Below are 17,637 nucleotides of genomic sequence, written 5' to 3'. Positions count from 1 at the left end.
AATTTTTTCTTTGGCCGGCTCTAAGAAGATAAGAATAGCAGCCTGTGCCTCTGGAAAGCTTGTCGGGGTGCGAGGACTCCTGAAGGGCTTCAGGTCTTTCATCTGACTTCATCCTGCGAGTCCTCCCTCCACTCCTCACATCTCCTTCCCCACAGCGGAGGCCTCAGAGAGATCCTTAAAAAACACAGAGAGCCCTCAGACGTCCACAGGTCCTCACTGATACCTGCGTGTGTGTGACTGTGTTCTGAGTTGCGATGTAGGACTGTGGGATTTTGGGTGGCCAGGGTTGTACGCATACAGTTACTTTTAGTATTTGGTAATAACTTTTAACTCGTCTGAAAGTTGTTCCACCCTGCAAAGACCCATCATTGTCATTTGAACGAGTGAACCAGTTACAACCTTGAGAGCTCAGAAAAAGCTTCAGGTCAGAAAAAAAGATGCTTGATTTAAATTTTTTGTTTACTTTCTTTCAGAGCACTTTTTTCATTTTTTCTTAAGATCCCATTGAAACATTCTTTGAGTAACGATCAGATTTTTCCACAGAACTGTGTCAGAAATATTTAAAAATACATCATATATATTGACATTCTCACTGCACTTGTGCTGGAGGCCTCACATCTCACCTGTGTAAAATGAATCTTGGATCCCGACTGATTTCCAAACGAGTTATGTCTCAAAATCATCTCATACATACGAGTCTTGAACCAAGATTTGAGGAGAGAAACCTTCCAATGTCTGCAGATGAATGTATCATTCTGCTCAGTATTGGTCAGAAATCCAAATCAACAAACAAGAAAAAAAACATCTACTTTTATGTCAAAATGTAGATTTTTTGAAAACACAATCAGGTTTTATTATTCAATATTCGCACTAGTGCTTTTATTTAGGATTATTCAAATGCCACAGGCCACAACCTCGACAGTTTGAAACTACTCCGCCCATCAGCTGTCACAAAGACCAATCACACTTTCAAAAGATTTCCGATGAACACCAAACTGTATGAAAATTAACTCCAGTGCAATTGCTGAAATTAGAATACTGTAAGTTTTTGTAAAGACTAGGACAGAGTCAAATTCAGGTGACTACTGTTTCATTTATGATTTTGTGATCAAATGATTCAAAGATATGACAAAACACTGACAGGGCCTGTTTTGCATAATGAGTTCTGTTACTTTTGATAAACAGATTTTGTTGCTTTGTGTTTGTACTGACGCATGTTTTTTTTAGGTTAAGTTAAATTTAGAAAGCTGGACTTGTACCAGAAACATGAGCATTGGCAAGATGGTATCTTGTTTATGTATCTGCTGTCTGTGTTTGATTGGATGAATGTGTTGGATTATGTGATCCAGATAGTAGCCTCAAACAGAGGGTGTGTGTGTGTTCCTGCACTTATGCCTTTGTGAGGACCAATTTAAGCATAGACCCTACAGAGTGAGGACCTTTCTGGGAGTTGAGGCTGGTCCTCACTTTTCTAAAGGGCTATTTGAGGGTTAAGACTTGGTTGGTTTGGGTTAGAATTAGGGTCAGGCATTTAGGTTAGGGCAAGCTAGGCAATACATTGTGCTAATGAGTGGTGCAGGCATTGCTCATGTTTTAGGGACCTAAATCTGAAAAATGTTAAGGTGAAGACATGTTTTTGAATTAGGTTAAGCTCAGGTTTAGCTTTATATTTAGCATAAGATTTAATTTAAGGCTTAGGTTTAGGATTAGGTTAGGTTAGGTTAAGGTTTAGGCTTGGTTTTAGGGTTAGGTTAAATTTAGGTTAGGGTTAGGTTAAGTTTAACTTTAGGTTTAGTAATAACTTAAGTTACAGAAAGTGTCCAGGAGTCATGTCATGTCCCTGGAAGTCATGGAGTCACGACTCCATGCATGTGTGTGTGTGTTAGAGAGAGAGAGAGAGAGAGAGAGAGAGAGAGAAAGAGAACATGGATCAGATTATTGAATGAACCTAGAGACACATCACATCAACTAAAGCCACTGGCCAGAGTTGGGCATTTAAGGAATTTTGCTGACTTTTCACAAACACACACACACACACACACAGGGATGATGAAGAGTAAGGGCCTGCGGTGAGTGTGTGTCCAGTGTTGAATAATAGTTAAGCAGTAAAATGCAGCCAGACGCTGTGTAATGACTCAACAGAGTCCTGCAGCGTGACTTCCAGAGAACTGTAACTACTCTCCTCTCACACCACTGGGGTTTGTTTCTGTGTCCATCACCCAGGCAGAAATCGACCATGGTCGGTTCCCATAACTCCCTGCATCAAACAACACTTTTCCTCTTCTCCGCAGCACATCAATAACACTACACCAATTTTTTCACACTCCCTCTTTTTTCACTCAATCACACTCTCTCTCCATCTCATTCTCTCTCACTTCATTTATGTGTCTGTTCCCTCTGACACGTCCTCCCTGCTCTTTCTGTCATTGTCACTTCTCCCCTCAGCCACCTCCTATCTCTATCAACTCTTGAGTTTGTTGCCTCGGTATCGATCACCATATACTCCCCCTCGGTTCAGGTCAGCCGACGGGTGCTGTGATTCTGAGTGATCTCTCTCGTTGCTCGGGATGTGTCCACGCGGCCTGTTCCACCAACGAGGCCCGTGTCACAGCAGAGACATTTCATTAAAGGCGGCCTGTAAATTAACCGAACAGGCGGGCTGCTGAGCGAATGGGGCGAGAGCAAATTCAATCAGCCGCCAGATGGCGTGCAGCATGAGGCCTAATGGTTTAATCATTCTGTTAAACCTTTGGAAATTTGTATGGAGGCCAGCACTTCAGCGCTGGGGGTGTTAACATAAAAACAAATTGGCATGTGTTTTCAGCTGGTGGGTGTATTGTATAACACAGTACATGGTTCTGATGTGATATATGGATGTAGCATGTGAGAGAGATTAAGTTGAAATTGCCTGCTTCATGATTTGGGAATGAGAGACCTGAACCCTGTGGGCAGATCGTTAATGCTATGCGGACCTGTGCTCCAATTTATTGCCTGTGTCATGTTTGTGAATATTTATTATTGCTCTCCACGTTCTGCTTTTGCTTTGCACCTGAAATGAGAATATCAATTACCAAATGAAAACACCAGCCAACACTGCGACCCCTAACTCACAGAATATAGAGGAAAAGCATTAAAACATTTTTCTCCACACATGAACACAATTCTCTCTGGAACACAATTTATTTCTTCGCAGTTTTCCCCACAGCCCAGTGGCTTTGTTTGGACTGGACGCGGCTGGAACTGCAAACAGTCTCACCCTCGATAAGCTGCCTTCTGCTGCAGATTGACCAGATCGGGAAAACAAGATGTCCTGATATAACTGAATCCACAAATTTAATGTGGAACATTCCTCACAGCAATACATGTGCAAAGGCTGTGAAGGACGAAAAAACATTTATGGGAAACAAAGAAGAGGAAGAAAAAAAACATCCTGTAGCTTTTGATTACATGGCAACAGCAGGGAGTCAGGCCCCTCTGATGATTTTAACACATAGCTCTCCCCCAAGCAACTCCAGCCTTACCTAATTTACCCCAAGCAGAGACGTTTATATGAGCACAAGATGGAAAGGAAGCCGAAATGGGGAAAGAGGACGAGAGTTAAAGTCAAACTACACGGTGGAAGCTAGAGGGAGAGAGCGAGAGGTGTGGGAGAGGGATGTATATGCTGCATGAGAGTCGTGCAGGTATGTGATTATTCATCCATCATTGCAAACCTTGACTGCAGCCAGCCAAATGTCTGATCTGCCCTCACTAATAGACCTGCAGCCCAAGACCTGAATCTATTAACTGCAGGTTTTTTTGGAAGAGATTTATATGGAATTTTAATTACAAACACATGGCCACTGTGCATGAATGTTTTAACATATTGATCAATCAGGTTGTAGACATGTCTGACTGGCCTTCAGGAACCAAGTTAGAAGGGGAGAATTTTTTTGAAAATATATATTAATCTTTATTTTACTTTGGAGTCTTGCAGAGCTTTCCAGCAGCCTCCTTCAGCCATGCTCTGAAAACGCTGTCAGGGACGGACTGTAAACGCTTTTACAATCATCCCCAAAAGTAAACACGGTTTTACGAGCAGGCTAGTTTCAGTCCAAGTAAGGAGTTCTGCAGCATTTGTCCCCCTTTTTTTTTACGCTTTCCCAGTGATCACATTGGTGAGCTTCACAGCTCGCTACAGCGCGTGGTGTATTCTGTGTTTCTGCTGAGAAGCAGTAGAAGAAAAAGTGGGTGAGATTCAGGCTATAATGTATCTGCTGAAAGTAAAGTAATAGGAATGGTAAAAAAAAGAAATGAGTATTACAGCAGTAAGGAGAAGGATATCTAAAAACAAGAAACAAAATACAGCCTGCAGTCTTTCAACGGAGGCAAAGGAGAAAAGGATAATGAGCAAAATCACTGAGCCATGGGTGCAGCGAGCGCATGTAGTCTCCTATTAACACACTCAAATTCATACATCTATAAACACTCATTCACACTACAGCGCACATGCTTCGCCACGTGCATCCCTGCCATCACTGCTTGCATAAACACATTAACATGCAGAGAAATGGTGGATTTCGGAAGATGAAAGCCGCTCAGATCAGTGGCGTTACGCTGACACCGTCGTAACCTATCAAGCTCAGAAGTGTGCACTCACGGCATCGACAGGTCCGCCGGGATCATGTGAAGTCTCTTTGTTCTGTTTTGATGTGCCGTGTTTCTAATAATTCCAGCCCTTAAACTGCATAAAAGTTGCCCCGCCTGGCTTTTGATTAAGGAACTTATCGAACTGTGTGCAGCCTCAAATAGCTCCCAAATTAATTCATTAACACCTAAAAATGTGAACACCTCCAGACAGTAATTAAAGGAGGTGTAGGAAGCAGGCTGTTGAAACATGCATCTTGGTGCCATTTGGTCTGGTTATGGTTCTTTTTAATAACTAGAATGGAGCTCAGTGGAGCTAGTTCATGCAGCCAACTCGAGCTGCGCTCCTCCAATCATGTGACATGCACCATGACATACCTCACTCTCCACAATCATCTCTAATACACACCCACCTTATTAGGCTGTCTATTTGATTTGATTTGAACATTTCCCATCATTCTCTTTGCCTTTAATGCTGCTGCATCAGTATTGCTGCCAATTGCTTCAGCCCCTCCACCACCCCAGCATCCACCTGTAGGCTCCGACAGGGGGGTTACAAGTATTTGCTCATCACTCCCATCATATCTATGTAATCCTATCGGGGGGAGTGATTAAGTCGCAGCCTAGATGCCAAACGCTAACCTGTTCTACTGTTATAATTAACGTTTGAACGTGAGTTGTCCGACTGAAATATGCTAAAAGATAAACCAAGAGCACATACCTTTGCAATAGGCTCTTATGAAACCACCTTTGCATTCACAATTCAAATAAATAAACAAATTTGGATTTGCACCAAATTGCACACACTCAAAAAAATAACAGTCCCCTAAACGTGACTGATTATTTTTTTATTTAGATCAATTAATTGTTTTTTGAGAAATCAAGGTATCGATCTCACAATGTTAAAGAAAGTGAGCATAAAAGAAACCTGGAACTGCACCCTGATCTGGATGCACAATAAAATATTGTGGGTACTTTGTTGGCTCATGCTCATGCAAATTCCATGGAAATTGGTTCAGTATTATTTGTGTAACCCTGCTTAAAAAACAAACGTGAAACGCAGATGAAATTATAACCTCCTTGGTGGAGGTAACTAGAAGTACAGCGCATACCTTGCACCCTCATAAATATCTGTCTAACCCATATAACCCACATTATATCTAACCCAGAATGCACCTGGAGAATGTTTGTCTGGATCCACGCCAAAATTTAATGGAGCATCAATCACAAGCAATCATGTGACATGCCTCACTCTCCACAACCCTCCACTTGAGGTGGTGTTTTTAAGCTGCAAAGATTTCCCATCTCTCCCTTTGCTTGTTATTGCCTCGGCTGCCCTGCCCTGTGTCTCTGCCTGTCGATTCATCCCCTGCACCACCCAGGGTCAAAGATATTTGCTCACGGCTCATAATATTATTGTAATTATATCTCTGGGAAGCGATGAAGTCGGAGCCTTCAGACGCCAAACTTTCTCAATGTTGTGCTGCTGTAATAAATATTACAAACATGAGATGTCTGGCTGAAATGTGTCTTTCCACCCACTGTTTTGTGGAAATGTGTTCATTAGTGTTTGCGTAATCCTTCTGAAAAACCAACAAACAAACTGAAAGGGTTGAAAATATAATCTCCTAAAACCTGATCTTATTTTAAAATCTTATTTTAGTTTTTTTGTTCTTCAAAACTATATCGAATATGTTTTTTTTCCCCTGTACTCTACTTGTTCAGCATCCATTGACCCCTCGAATTCATCTCACAGCCACTTAAGGGGTCCAGACCCCCCAGGTTTGGAGCCATTGGTTTAGATACTCAGATTTAACCTGTTCACTCGTGTGATGCTGGACTGTTCCCAATGTTCAGCCGTGACTGTGACGAGAACAGAAGTGTCATGTGCCACAGAAATGATGGCTAAACCTTGGAAACTTAGACCCACCCTCTAGTAAACTGTGATTATCTCTTGGATGCATGCGTCTAATCAAAATCATCATCACTGCTGGTGGGTTGAGAAATTATCTCCTTCCCCTTCATCTGACTGTCTCTTTATCTCACGTGCACACACTTGTTCACGGGGCTGTTGTCAAAAGTGCTGCCAAACCGTGCGCATGGGCTGAACAGATATCCACCGTCGTGTGCCAGCGTTCTGATCAAAGGAAATGTTTAACAACTGGTGTGGAGCTTGCAGGGCTTTTCATTAATTTCCCCCTACTCACCGACAGAATGGAAGGAGGGAAGAGGGGTCAGAGAAGAGGGTGGAAGACATGAGAGAAAACTTAGAGGCAGCCACGAAAAAAATCCCTCCGATTAGTAATGACCTCAGATGTAGCGTGTGCACAGTAACGGAAACATGGCTTGTCATAGCTTTATAATTTGAACTTGCAAGAACAGTCTTGGGTTGAATCGAGAGTGTTTGAGTAAAAAAAAAAGTTTCTTCACTTCCCTTATGAATTTTAAGCTATTACTCCCATCATTCCGCCACCCCCGGTGATCAAAGAAGTGGTGGGTAAGAGAGGGAGAGATACGGGGAGAGGATTAACGGCTCACAGGAGGATTGGAGGGAGGGATGGAGTTAGAGGATGAGGAACAGATGACTCTGGAAGAGAGACAAAAGAAATCAAAGAAAAACTGAAATGGTGCATGAGCTCCTTTGTGCTTTGAATTTGACAGTTAACTGGCGCATACGTATATATACACAAATATCCGATCACCGACACAGCCGTTCCATCGTGTGTGGTACAAACTAGGTCTCTGTTCTCCTCCATATCCTTTTGTCCCTCCTCTTCACTGTTTTAATTCACCCTTTTCTACTCCTCCTCATCTTCTCAACTCTGTCGGTTCAGCTCTCCTCTTCTTTTGCCTCACATCATCTCTCCATTTCCCTTCTTTTCCTCAACATATATAAAATCATCTCGTCTCCTCTCCCTCTTCTTACTTCTTTCTTCTGCTCTTCCTCTTCTACGTTGCCTTTACTCTTTGTTTTTCCTTTCACTCTCCATCTCCCTTTCCTCTATTGTCCTCTCTTCTCCTCTCCTCTCCTTTATTCTTCTTTCTTCTCCTCTCCTGTCCTCTTCTTCTCCTCCTTTCTCTTGTATTCTTCTTTGTTCTACTCTTCTGTCCTCTTCTTTTCCTCCTCCCTTTCTCTCCTCTTCATTTCTTCTCCTTCTCCTCTTCCTCACCTCGCCCTCTTCCTCCTCTCATTTCCTCTTTCTCTTCCTCTCCTCTCATTGTTACACTTTAATTGGAGCTGGAAGCCTCGAGACAAGAAGCTCAATGTGCGTCAGGCTGACAGGCAGAGCCGTTGGCTTCTATTAAGCTTTAATAAGTGAGCAGGATTGGAAGAGGGAGAGAAGGAGCTGAAGGGAGGAGAAAGTATGCAAGCTACTGTCACCTCTCGGTGGGATGCAGAGGAGCCCGTCTGCTGTCACACAAATGCATAAACACACACACACACACACTTACCAAAATCTCTAATCATCCGGCATCTCATTTTCATCTTATTGCCACTGGCTATGTGTGCATCCAAAAAAGAGTTTTATGTGTGAGATAAAAGAAACTGACAAAATAATTTGAGTGTCCATGTCAAAAACAGAGAGCTAAGGAAGTGTGTTTTACAGAAATGCACACACAGCCAAACACTAACACACACACACATGTCAAGTCCTCTCCTCCGGCATGGAGATGACAGCAGTATTAGTTCCCAGTGCTGAATTTAATCTGAAGTGCCACACAGCAACCCTGGACCACAGCTGAGGTGTAGATGTTAGAGGAATATCTATATCCTCTGTCGCTGAATGCGGCTAGAACAATTCCATCTGTGATGTGAGTGAGAGAAATTTGTGGTTTTCTCCCCCCATCATGTTGCCGCCTTGTTCGGAATTTTTATGCGGTCGCAGCGCTTAGTTTTTGTTTACAAAGTCATCAAGGCTGCGGTTTACTGAAGAAGAAAAAAACATCCAGCCATGAATCAATTCATTTCCTGACTCCCTCAGTGTGTGTGTGTGTGTGTGTGTGTGTGTGTGTGTAAACTACAAATGAACATGCTGGCAATGTAACCTCCAAATGCCTTTCTTTGCGTCGCATATGCTGCCCCCCCCAAAAACGCCCCTTTTACCGACGAGAGGAGCAATAATGAAATTGAAGCTGGCAGTCGCTCCAAACTGAATATTGGCCTGAAACGTGGAAATAAATACAGCCGGAGTGTTTAGGCAGCGGCATGTTTAGGCTGCTACAACATAGATGCCAACAATGTGTTCAAGGAGAAAAAGAACTTCCAGTGAACAAGTGCCAAAGTCTATATAAACACAAAGGAACATGGCTGCTTACATTAATACACAAAGACTAAAAGGACGTCTGCGCTGGTTAGCCTGTGTGTAACCACAAGCTGCTTGTGCGACACTGAAGGGATGAAGTAAGGAGGATATATGAGATCCAAATTATGAGCTGCCATCTGTGTGCGGAGCAATTTTGAGATACTGAGCAATTAAGTTTTTACATTGTTTTGTGTGAAAACCAACCTCCTGAGTAAATATTTATATTCTGTTAAATAAATACTTTAAAATGCAAACCTCAGGATTATTTTTGACGATAAATCATTCTGAACCATCCAATTTTAGCCCAAAATATTTGATGGAAATACATTATCCTAGGATTAATATTCATGAGCAGTATTAAACTAATTGGAAGAAGAGCAAAGAAAATTTTAAAAGGAAATGTATTTACATCAAACAAACGAAAAAAACACATTTCAATTTAAGATTAAATCCAATCCTGTTGATAAAACGGGATCTCTGTTTATTCAGAGGGGTTTATCTGAGGATGAACTGAACTGAACTGTGCATGTCACATAATTAACAGCCTGTAACTAAGGCCTGTGTCCACATGTATCATTGAGTGTATTGGATTGGTGAGAAAGGACTAATTAATACTGAAAAGGACATTGATTGACCAACAAGGCCAGTTGATTAACGCCAGGTTTCAGTCAATGGAAACTGCAAACTTGCCCAAGAGTGATGACATCGATTGTGTCAAGGGTCCATTTTTCAGAGTTATAAGAAGAAATTGTAAGTGGCAAAGGATTGATGAATAGTTTAACATCATTTTGGTCATTTGTTATCTGGACATTTGAGAGTGCAGTGACACTTTAAGGCCACAGCGCAGATTTCCTGGCTGTGAACCAGCTGTTTGAATAAAGGAATGAACACACAGACAGATCTGTGAGGTTTTACCTGAGGCTATGTTTTTGTTTCTGTGATATATTTTTAGCCATGCTAGCAACACGTCTTCAGTGAAGGAAATGCTAGTCCACCACCAGCTGAGTGACTTTGATGATCCCTGCTTTTCTTTTTAGTCGGACCGAAAAGTTAAATGGGTTGCCATGAAAGTTTGTAAAGCAGTCATGACAGGTACCTGATGATTTTTGGTTACGAATACCTTTTCATCCAGGGTTAGGGTTATAGTTCTGTCCTAACCTCAACCAGGATCAACCAAAATGTTTTTAATCACATTGACCTAACAAAGTTCAATCTACCTTACCAAGGCTTGGTGACATATTCCAAATCTCAACCTTGTGTCTGAGGCGTAAAGATGAAGAGCTCCAACGATGTGCAGATCCAGTGATTGGGAAGACAACTGTGACTTCTCTTCTTAGCTGACTCATTTGAACTTCTGGGGCAGGACTTCCGAAAGCATAAGGAACTCTGAGTGACATGCAACATCCTGTTTATGTGTAGAATGTGATTTACACATCATGAGGTTCAATTTATTTTTAAACATGCAACAGTTTTGGATAACAAGAAGACTTGATTTGCAAAGTCATCAGGTTAAAACTGAGGGAGAGTTGAACCTTCCATAAAGTCAAAATTTGTCCCGTACTGTGATAACTTTATCTTTTTCCTGCTCTTTCTTTTTATATATTAAATAACATTAATGTGCTTTTTGTATTGATACACATTTTTTTCAGCAAAGCACAGTTGTTAGCTCCAACTGAAAGAAAATAACTGTCTCTTTAGTAGCTGTGTCATTGTACTTACTTTAACCCAGATTCGATGACTAGATTGTTTTGTGGTTAAGAGTTGTGAACTGCCCTTTTATTTGTGCACGCGAGCACTCCGGCTCTGCACTGCAGTTCAGCTCTCTCCCACAGGGTTTTAGCTGCTATTCCACAGCTTAATGTCAACGTGTAGACTGAAACATTATTATACAAACCCACAGGCCACATTAATTAACCACCAGGCTGTCTGATACAAGAGCGGCCGCACCACAACCAATTCCATTTGTCCCCATTAAAAATGAATTTGTCAGACAATAAAGTATGTTTGTTTAAAAATGTGTTCTCAGTACTTTCATTTTCCCTCTGTTTCTTCTTCCTGCCTCTTTTCTGCACTGTGTGTAAATGACTAAGTGGGTCCCAATGTCTTTTAATGACCTCCATTCATTTTCTGAGAGAAAGGATTTATTTTGCTGTCCTTGTGGAGACAGTCCTCCCTCTCTTTCGCTATTGGTGTTGTAAGTTAACAGCCATTACTGTTTGTCTAAGGCCCCAAATGTTCGAATTTGCTTCAGGCAACTTCTTCTCTGTAAAACCTTTTTCTTTCATCTGCTTTTCTCCAATCTGCTTCCCCTGGCACATTTTCATTGTGTTGCTTGGTGTTGGTCCCAGGAGCTCACACTGCAAAGAACGACGTCTCTGCTGGCATTTTCCTAATTGATCCATGGCAGCTGTGGTCTAGTTGTGTTCATATCCTCAATTATTCATAAAACAGTTATCTCCAAGAGACTTCATCACATGTTCTTAATGAAACACAGAAAGTCACAGTCTTCTATGGCGACTTATGTTCATCATTATGTTAATTCGTGGAGACTTCGGCACATAGATGCAACAAGGAAGAAATACTAGCATAGTTATCTGAGCAAAAAGCAGCACGTATACCACATATTGATTGGCAGTAGAATAGATTTTCATGGTTTGAAAACTTTTACGTTATTAGTCAGTGTTACTGCCAGACTTGGGAACTCACCCCATAAAGCTAATGTTGTGAAACATGTAAAGGTTGAAAGCTATTCTTAATCAAGAAGACTGTTATTACAGAGATTAAAATCACCATCCACTTTATTTAATGAAGGCAATTAGGCCAAAGATACCTTGGCTGGAGAACACATAACTATTCCCACCCAGAGAGTGGAGAGAGAGAAAATAGGCCACTCATTCCATTTGTTAACTCCTGCATGTTTAATACAGGAAATACTGACGCTGTTCGATGTTTCCACCAGCTGACCAATAATGTGTTTTATTTGTGGTTTCTCTCTTTGCAGGGATGCTGCTCCAAGAGAGTTTCATCGAGGAGCCTGACGGCCTGGTGTCTGTTAACCTGCTGGTGGTGTCTGCGGTTTCAGCTTTCGCAACAGGAGCCATCCTCTCCGGCCTCACCGTCTGCTGGATCATGAGTCACCGCCACCGCCACTCCCGCAGCTCTGGAGCCAACGGCGCCCGCCGCAAAAGTGACAAAGAGCAGAGCATGCTGGGGCAGGGCCGCAGCGGCTCTGTAATGAGCGTAACGCGAACCAGCGGCGGAGAGAGGCGGAGATCGCAGGCAGACAACCCCTTTGTCATGCCCAACGGCTGGCCTAAAGGAGAAATGGACCCAGGATTGTTGCCGACCCCGGAGCAGACTCCACTGCAGCAGAAACGGGGCATGCGTCTTCCGGACACTGACTGGGACCAGAGCCAGACCTTCCTCACCGCTGTGGGGACGCCCTGCCCCAATAACTCTGTCATCTACCTGAGCTCCAAGTACCTGCACGGAGGTGGAGGGGGTGGAGGGATGGTTCGGATAGAGGACCCAGGGGAAGTTGTGTTGCCCCTGCACACAGAGCGCCAGCGCTACCTGATCTTAGCCACCCAGAGAGGGGAACACGGTGGCAGTCGTCCCAGTGGCACGCTGAGGAACTCAGCGGGGGAATATATTTACCCCGCCACGCCACAGGACTCCCCCGACCGACGGAGGGTGGTTTCTGCTCCCACCCCCCACATGGACTATGGGGAGCCTCGTTGGAGTCACGAGGTGCTCAACTACAACAGCAACAATGGGGCGCCCTATCACGCTCAACGCCAGGGCCTCATCAGGCCAGACATGCATGGGCCTCGAGGGCTGGGGGAACTGGCTGACTTCAGCCATCTTCTAGTGAAGAACATGGGAGAGCGCACCCCTAGTGGCCAGTGAGGTGAAGTGTCAGAGTCCTGACACCAAACTCTCTCTGAATGCTCATTCCCTCCAACAGTAAACTGGAATAAGTCAACCCCTCAGACTCACTGTCCCCGGTCCAACCTTTCCCTGTCTGTCCTCTCTCACTGTCATTCAATGTTCAATGACGTCATTCAGCCGACTGAAGAGAGAGACAGAGAGAACAGAAACAGAGAGAGTTGAAAAGAGGAGAACGCTCTCCTCACGTCTCCGTTCCTCTGCTCTTAATCTGAGGCGCATCCCTCTACTCTGTTTGTGGAACGACCCATAGAGTGTGACTTTGAAACCACAGGACAAACAGTGCGGTACAGAGAGGGGTGTAAAAGGAAGGGGAATCTTCTAAAAAAGACTTTGTGGAGATTTAAATAAGAAGACGATTTTGCTTGTAGTACAAAATGTGAAAGATCTCCCTCCACCAACTTGTTCACTGTTGACCCATGACACGGTGTGAAATTTTTGTTTCTGCTTTTTAGTTTTTTTTTGTGCCAGTGGGCATCCAGAAAACAATGTGCTTTACTCTGGATTTCTAATGAGACAGACACTGTTGTAGCCTTGCCAGAGGGCAGTGACTCTCAATGAATCATGCAGTGTGTGTGTCTGTGTGTGTGTCTGACTGTGTGAATGTGTGGTCACGACAACCCCAACCAGTGTCCTGTCCTAACTGTGAAGAATAACTATATATTGAATTTTCTGTAAACAGTCACAGAGAGATAAATGTATTTTATTATGTGTCTCTGGATGTGTTTACCAATCAGAGGGGTGGGTTGTTGAAGGGTTGAGTAATTTTTTTGATTCCCAGTACCTCATGAGCAGCACTGGACAGAGCCATGATGAAGTGAAAGAGAGCAATAATGAGCAAGAAACATATACGGATGAAGATAAAGCCAATTTAATTTGATATTTTTTTATGATACTAGTTTACTCAGCAAAGCAAGCTAAAGCGCAGAAACGTCAGGAAGAGCAGAGCGCAGGGGAAAGGAACAATATCTCTGCTCAATTCTTCTCTCCCTCGCTCCCTCTCAGTATGCCTCGGTCTGTCTGACCTGACCTGAGGCCTCCCTGGGCTCCACAGCCCGTTTGAAAAGGGGGGAATGTGAGCTGTGGCTGTCTGGCTGTCTGACTGAGGCTCTGAGGCTCGGCCGCTTGGGACCTACATTCAGCCTCTTCTGCCCGACACTGAGCCTCTTTGTGCCCCAAAAGCATGAGGAGACTGCGGCAACAAATAGCCGTTAAGAGTCAGAGACCTAGCCCAGAACCACAGCCTAGCAGAATATCAATGAAGAGGACAGCGGCTCCATCCGTCATGTGAGATGTACAGACCGGGCCTGGGCATCTCTTAATGCTTCACCCAGTTGCCAGGATAGGGAGGAGCTGAGGGCTGAAGCGGGGGGCTGAGGCCAGGGTTGGGGCACTGCTAACGGTCACAATGGTCATCCCTTGTGGTTTTATCCCTTTCTGTCATTCAGTGTGTTTCCCAACAAAAGCAGGATAAAGAACACAGATGGGCATGGGTATACTTGGGTGTGGAGTTACTCTTTCACTGCGTTGTCTTTTGATGTTTTCTGTTTTTTTGTCCGTTCTCATCCGTTCTTGATTCAGATGTAGATCCAGAGATAGTTTTAGTTCATCTGGGAAACACTGGTTGTTTTGTGTGTCTGCGTGCGTGTGTGAGTCTCTTAGGGCTTGTATCCATGAATGTGTTGCTCATATTGAGTGTGAAAAAACCTGCTTTGATCAATTTTATTGTCATTCTCATCCTCCTTCTTTTCTCTGTTGAGTCACTTTGCTTGACATTCACAAATCTGCGATAACACTGTCACAGCCTGGGATCAGTAAACGCTATACAATATTACACAGTGCACAAAGATGTGCAGATAAGACGGAGGTTATGGGCTGTGCTTCGTTGAAGGGACAGATGGTAGATACCAACATTATAAATTATAAAGTACAAAAACTAGGGCTGAGTATTGTTTGGAGTCTTTCTGAAAGTAATGCCAATATGATATGACACCTTTGAGAGCAAACATATGTTTCCACAAAACCCTGTTTTTCATTTAAAGCAAGTCTGCGTTGCTCTGTGTTGTATTTTTGGCTTGTGACTCTGGTTTTGTGACCTGTCACGAAACATTCACTCTCACAGATCTCTCGTTTTTTGGCCTCATTAGGCAGCTGTTTTCAACAATAATGCTTCAATGATCAACGCTACCTGGCAGCAACAAAATCAGTGACTAGCTAGTGGGCATACTTTAACATTTAGCAACTAAAAAGCAGATATTTTCCCCAGGAGTGGTAGAGACCAAAAAATATAATTTGGGTATCATTTGAAATGTTTTTATAATTTGAAATAAGGCCAATATGATTAGGAACAAAACATTTATCAATGCCTTAAGTTGAGAAAGGTTTTTCGACAAAATACTTTTTAAACAAAGAAGACAAAGCGATGGAGCGTTGCACGCGGTCTTCAGCGTGGTGTAAATTCAACCATGATTAGATGTACATCAATCCAAGACAAAGTAAACAAGATTGTAATTCCGACCAGATATTTGACACCGGCTGACATTTTGCTTTTGATACCCTTAAAAGAAGACAGCCGAGAGTGTGAGGTGCAGCAATGTAAGAGATTCACGAAGGCAAGGACAGAGGAGGAGGTCAGGCAGGCGAGCATGATGTTACTGCATTACCGTCTCTCCACATGAGTATTGTGTATTCTTTACACATTCTACCCCGAAACAGGTCATTAGTATTGAGGATAGTGGGCTTTCCACCAGCCCGGCGCCTCATCTCTGTCTCTCTTTATCTCTCTCCCTGTCTACCCATCTCAGCCATGGCCTGCTTTATCTGTGTGTGTATGTGTGTGTGAATGAGGCCTCTCTGTCTCGGACGGTGTGCGCAGCCAGCCGTGTCCTCGCTCTGCATCTCCTACGGTGTTTCACTAAACATGCTTGATTAGGCAAAGTACATTCCCGGCCCTCTAATGGCCTGATGAGCCCCTAAGAAGATTACTACAGACACATCAACCCTGAGAGGGAGCTGCACGTTCAACCAGCTCTTTACCCCTCCACTAACCACCAGCCACACACACATGAATGCATGCGTTCACACACACACTTTGCAGGGCCCTTTAACCAAATACGGGACGCAATTGAATTAAGATCAGAAATAAAACTCACGCTTGAACTGGCCTGACACTGGCTGGTTCTAGGAAAGGTACAGTACACGATGCTATCTTACCGACTGCGTAATTTGATTACCCTCGCTCGGCATTATGGGGCAGCTAAAGAATTCAGAGGCAACCACATGCAGGTCTGTCTGTTTATTAAAGCCATCATCCTCCCTCTTCTTTTTATTTACTTCACGTCATTCCAGTGCCTCCTCTTTACAACAGCTGCACTTTGTCCTCTTCCTCCGCTTGCCCTTTTATTCTTAACAGACTCACTCTATCTCTCTGCACACACACACACACACACACACACACACACACACACACACACAAACACACATATAGAATCCCCTTTCTCCTGTTTATCACTTTTAAAGGTTAGCTGGTTAATTTACTGAGCTGGTGACTAAAGCAGAAATCAAAGTAATTTCACAAAAAACTGCTTTATTTCACAATGCATCTTTTGTTAGACATTTTCAAAGCCGCTCTTATGGTAAATTGCTTTCCTTTGCTCAGAAATTATTTTGTCTGAGGTTTGTTTTTCTTTGTCCCCTGCCTCTACACCTACACACTCACACACACACACACACACACACACAAACAAACACACAATTCCCACCCAGCCCTCATGACCCAGCCTGTGTGTGTATATTGTTTTGTTTGTGTCTGAGGAGACCATGCCTTCGTGCGTTGGGGTTGTTCATGCCATGTGGCCCAATGATGCGATGCCCCCCACAGCCAATAACTGCCATCCCGCCCTGCAGTGCTCCGCTGTACTGTACTATATGTGCTCTATGCCCTAGAGAGAGTCCAGAAACGGAGCCTGACTTATATTAAATCCACCATCCATTGCAGCGAGGAGCAGTGAGATGACACTGCTCCCTTCCAAGTCAGCATCCAAGCGGAAAAAGCACAAAAAAAATCTGAAAACAAAATCAACATTTGCATTTTTGTAAAATTGTAGATGTATTTAGTCCGCACTGATCATCTTTGTCATGTTTGTTTTTCTATGGTTTGTTTCTGTGGTGGATATTTTGTTTGAAATTATATGGGATATTATTGTATATGATTTCAATTTCAATTCTCTGGTGTGCTGGATTTGATGACATCATTGAAGATGAACCTGATGACTATCATGATTGCTTTTGTGTTGACAGTGACAATGAAGCAGTACTGTGAGCAGCGCTGAGCTGTTGTGTTTGGACACTGAATCTTAGGTTTCAAAACAGACTTCTCTCCTGTAGAGTGGAGTCTCCTGCAACTGTGAAGGACCCCACTGCCCTGCAGCTCTGGCCAGAGTCTGGCCCGTCGTCGGCCCGGGTACCTTGGGGCACAGCGTCATCAGATGACAACACATGTTCCTACTACGTGTACATAACCTTGATGCTTACATGTAATTAAAGTGCCGTAGCTGCATGACGACACAGCCTCTGTGTGTGTACAGAAGTAGCGACGTGTGAATTTGTACAGTACATGCAAGTGTGTGTGCTTGTGTCCGCAAAGAAAATCTGTTTGTCGTCACGCAAAGAGCAACATGTGCATGCACCCTCCGACAACTGCCCAAAGCACACATACATTAGACCCATACACAAACACGCAGCAGTTGTTCTCCATTCT

At 43.4% G+C, this 17,637-nt stretch overlaps 1 protein-coding gene across 1 annotated transcript in view; it reads left to right on the top strand.

Moving 5' to 3' along the window:
• The window catches only part of sema6bb (sema domain, transmembrane domain (TM), and cytoplasmic domain, (semaphorin) 6Bb), a 126,899-nt gene extending 110,532 nt beyond the window's left edge, over positions 1–16,367 (top strand). The window contains exon 17 of the mRNA XM_069522194.1: positions 11,932–16,367. Coding sequence (XP_069378295.1) covers positions 11,932–12,839 — 908 coding nt within the window. The 3' untranslated portion in view covers positions 12,840–16,367. The remainder of the gene's footprint in view (positions 1–11,931) is intronic.
• The last annotated feature ends 1,270 nt before the right edge of the window (positions 16,368–17,637 follow it).

The sequence above is a fragment of the Paralichthys olivaceus genome, chromosome 3, assembly GCF_024713975.1.
Source record: "Paralichthys olivaceus isolate ysfri-2021 chromosome 3, ASM2471397v2, whole genome shotgun sequence".
Lineage (NCBI taxonomy): Eukaryota > Metazoa > Chordata > Actinopteri > Pleuronectiformes > Paralichthyidae > Paralichthys > Paralichthys olivaceus.
Note: the sequence above shows the minus strand (reverse complement) of the source record. Positions and strands in the feature narration are given on the sequence as shown.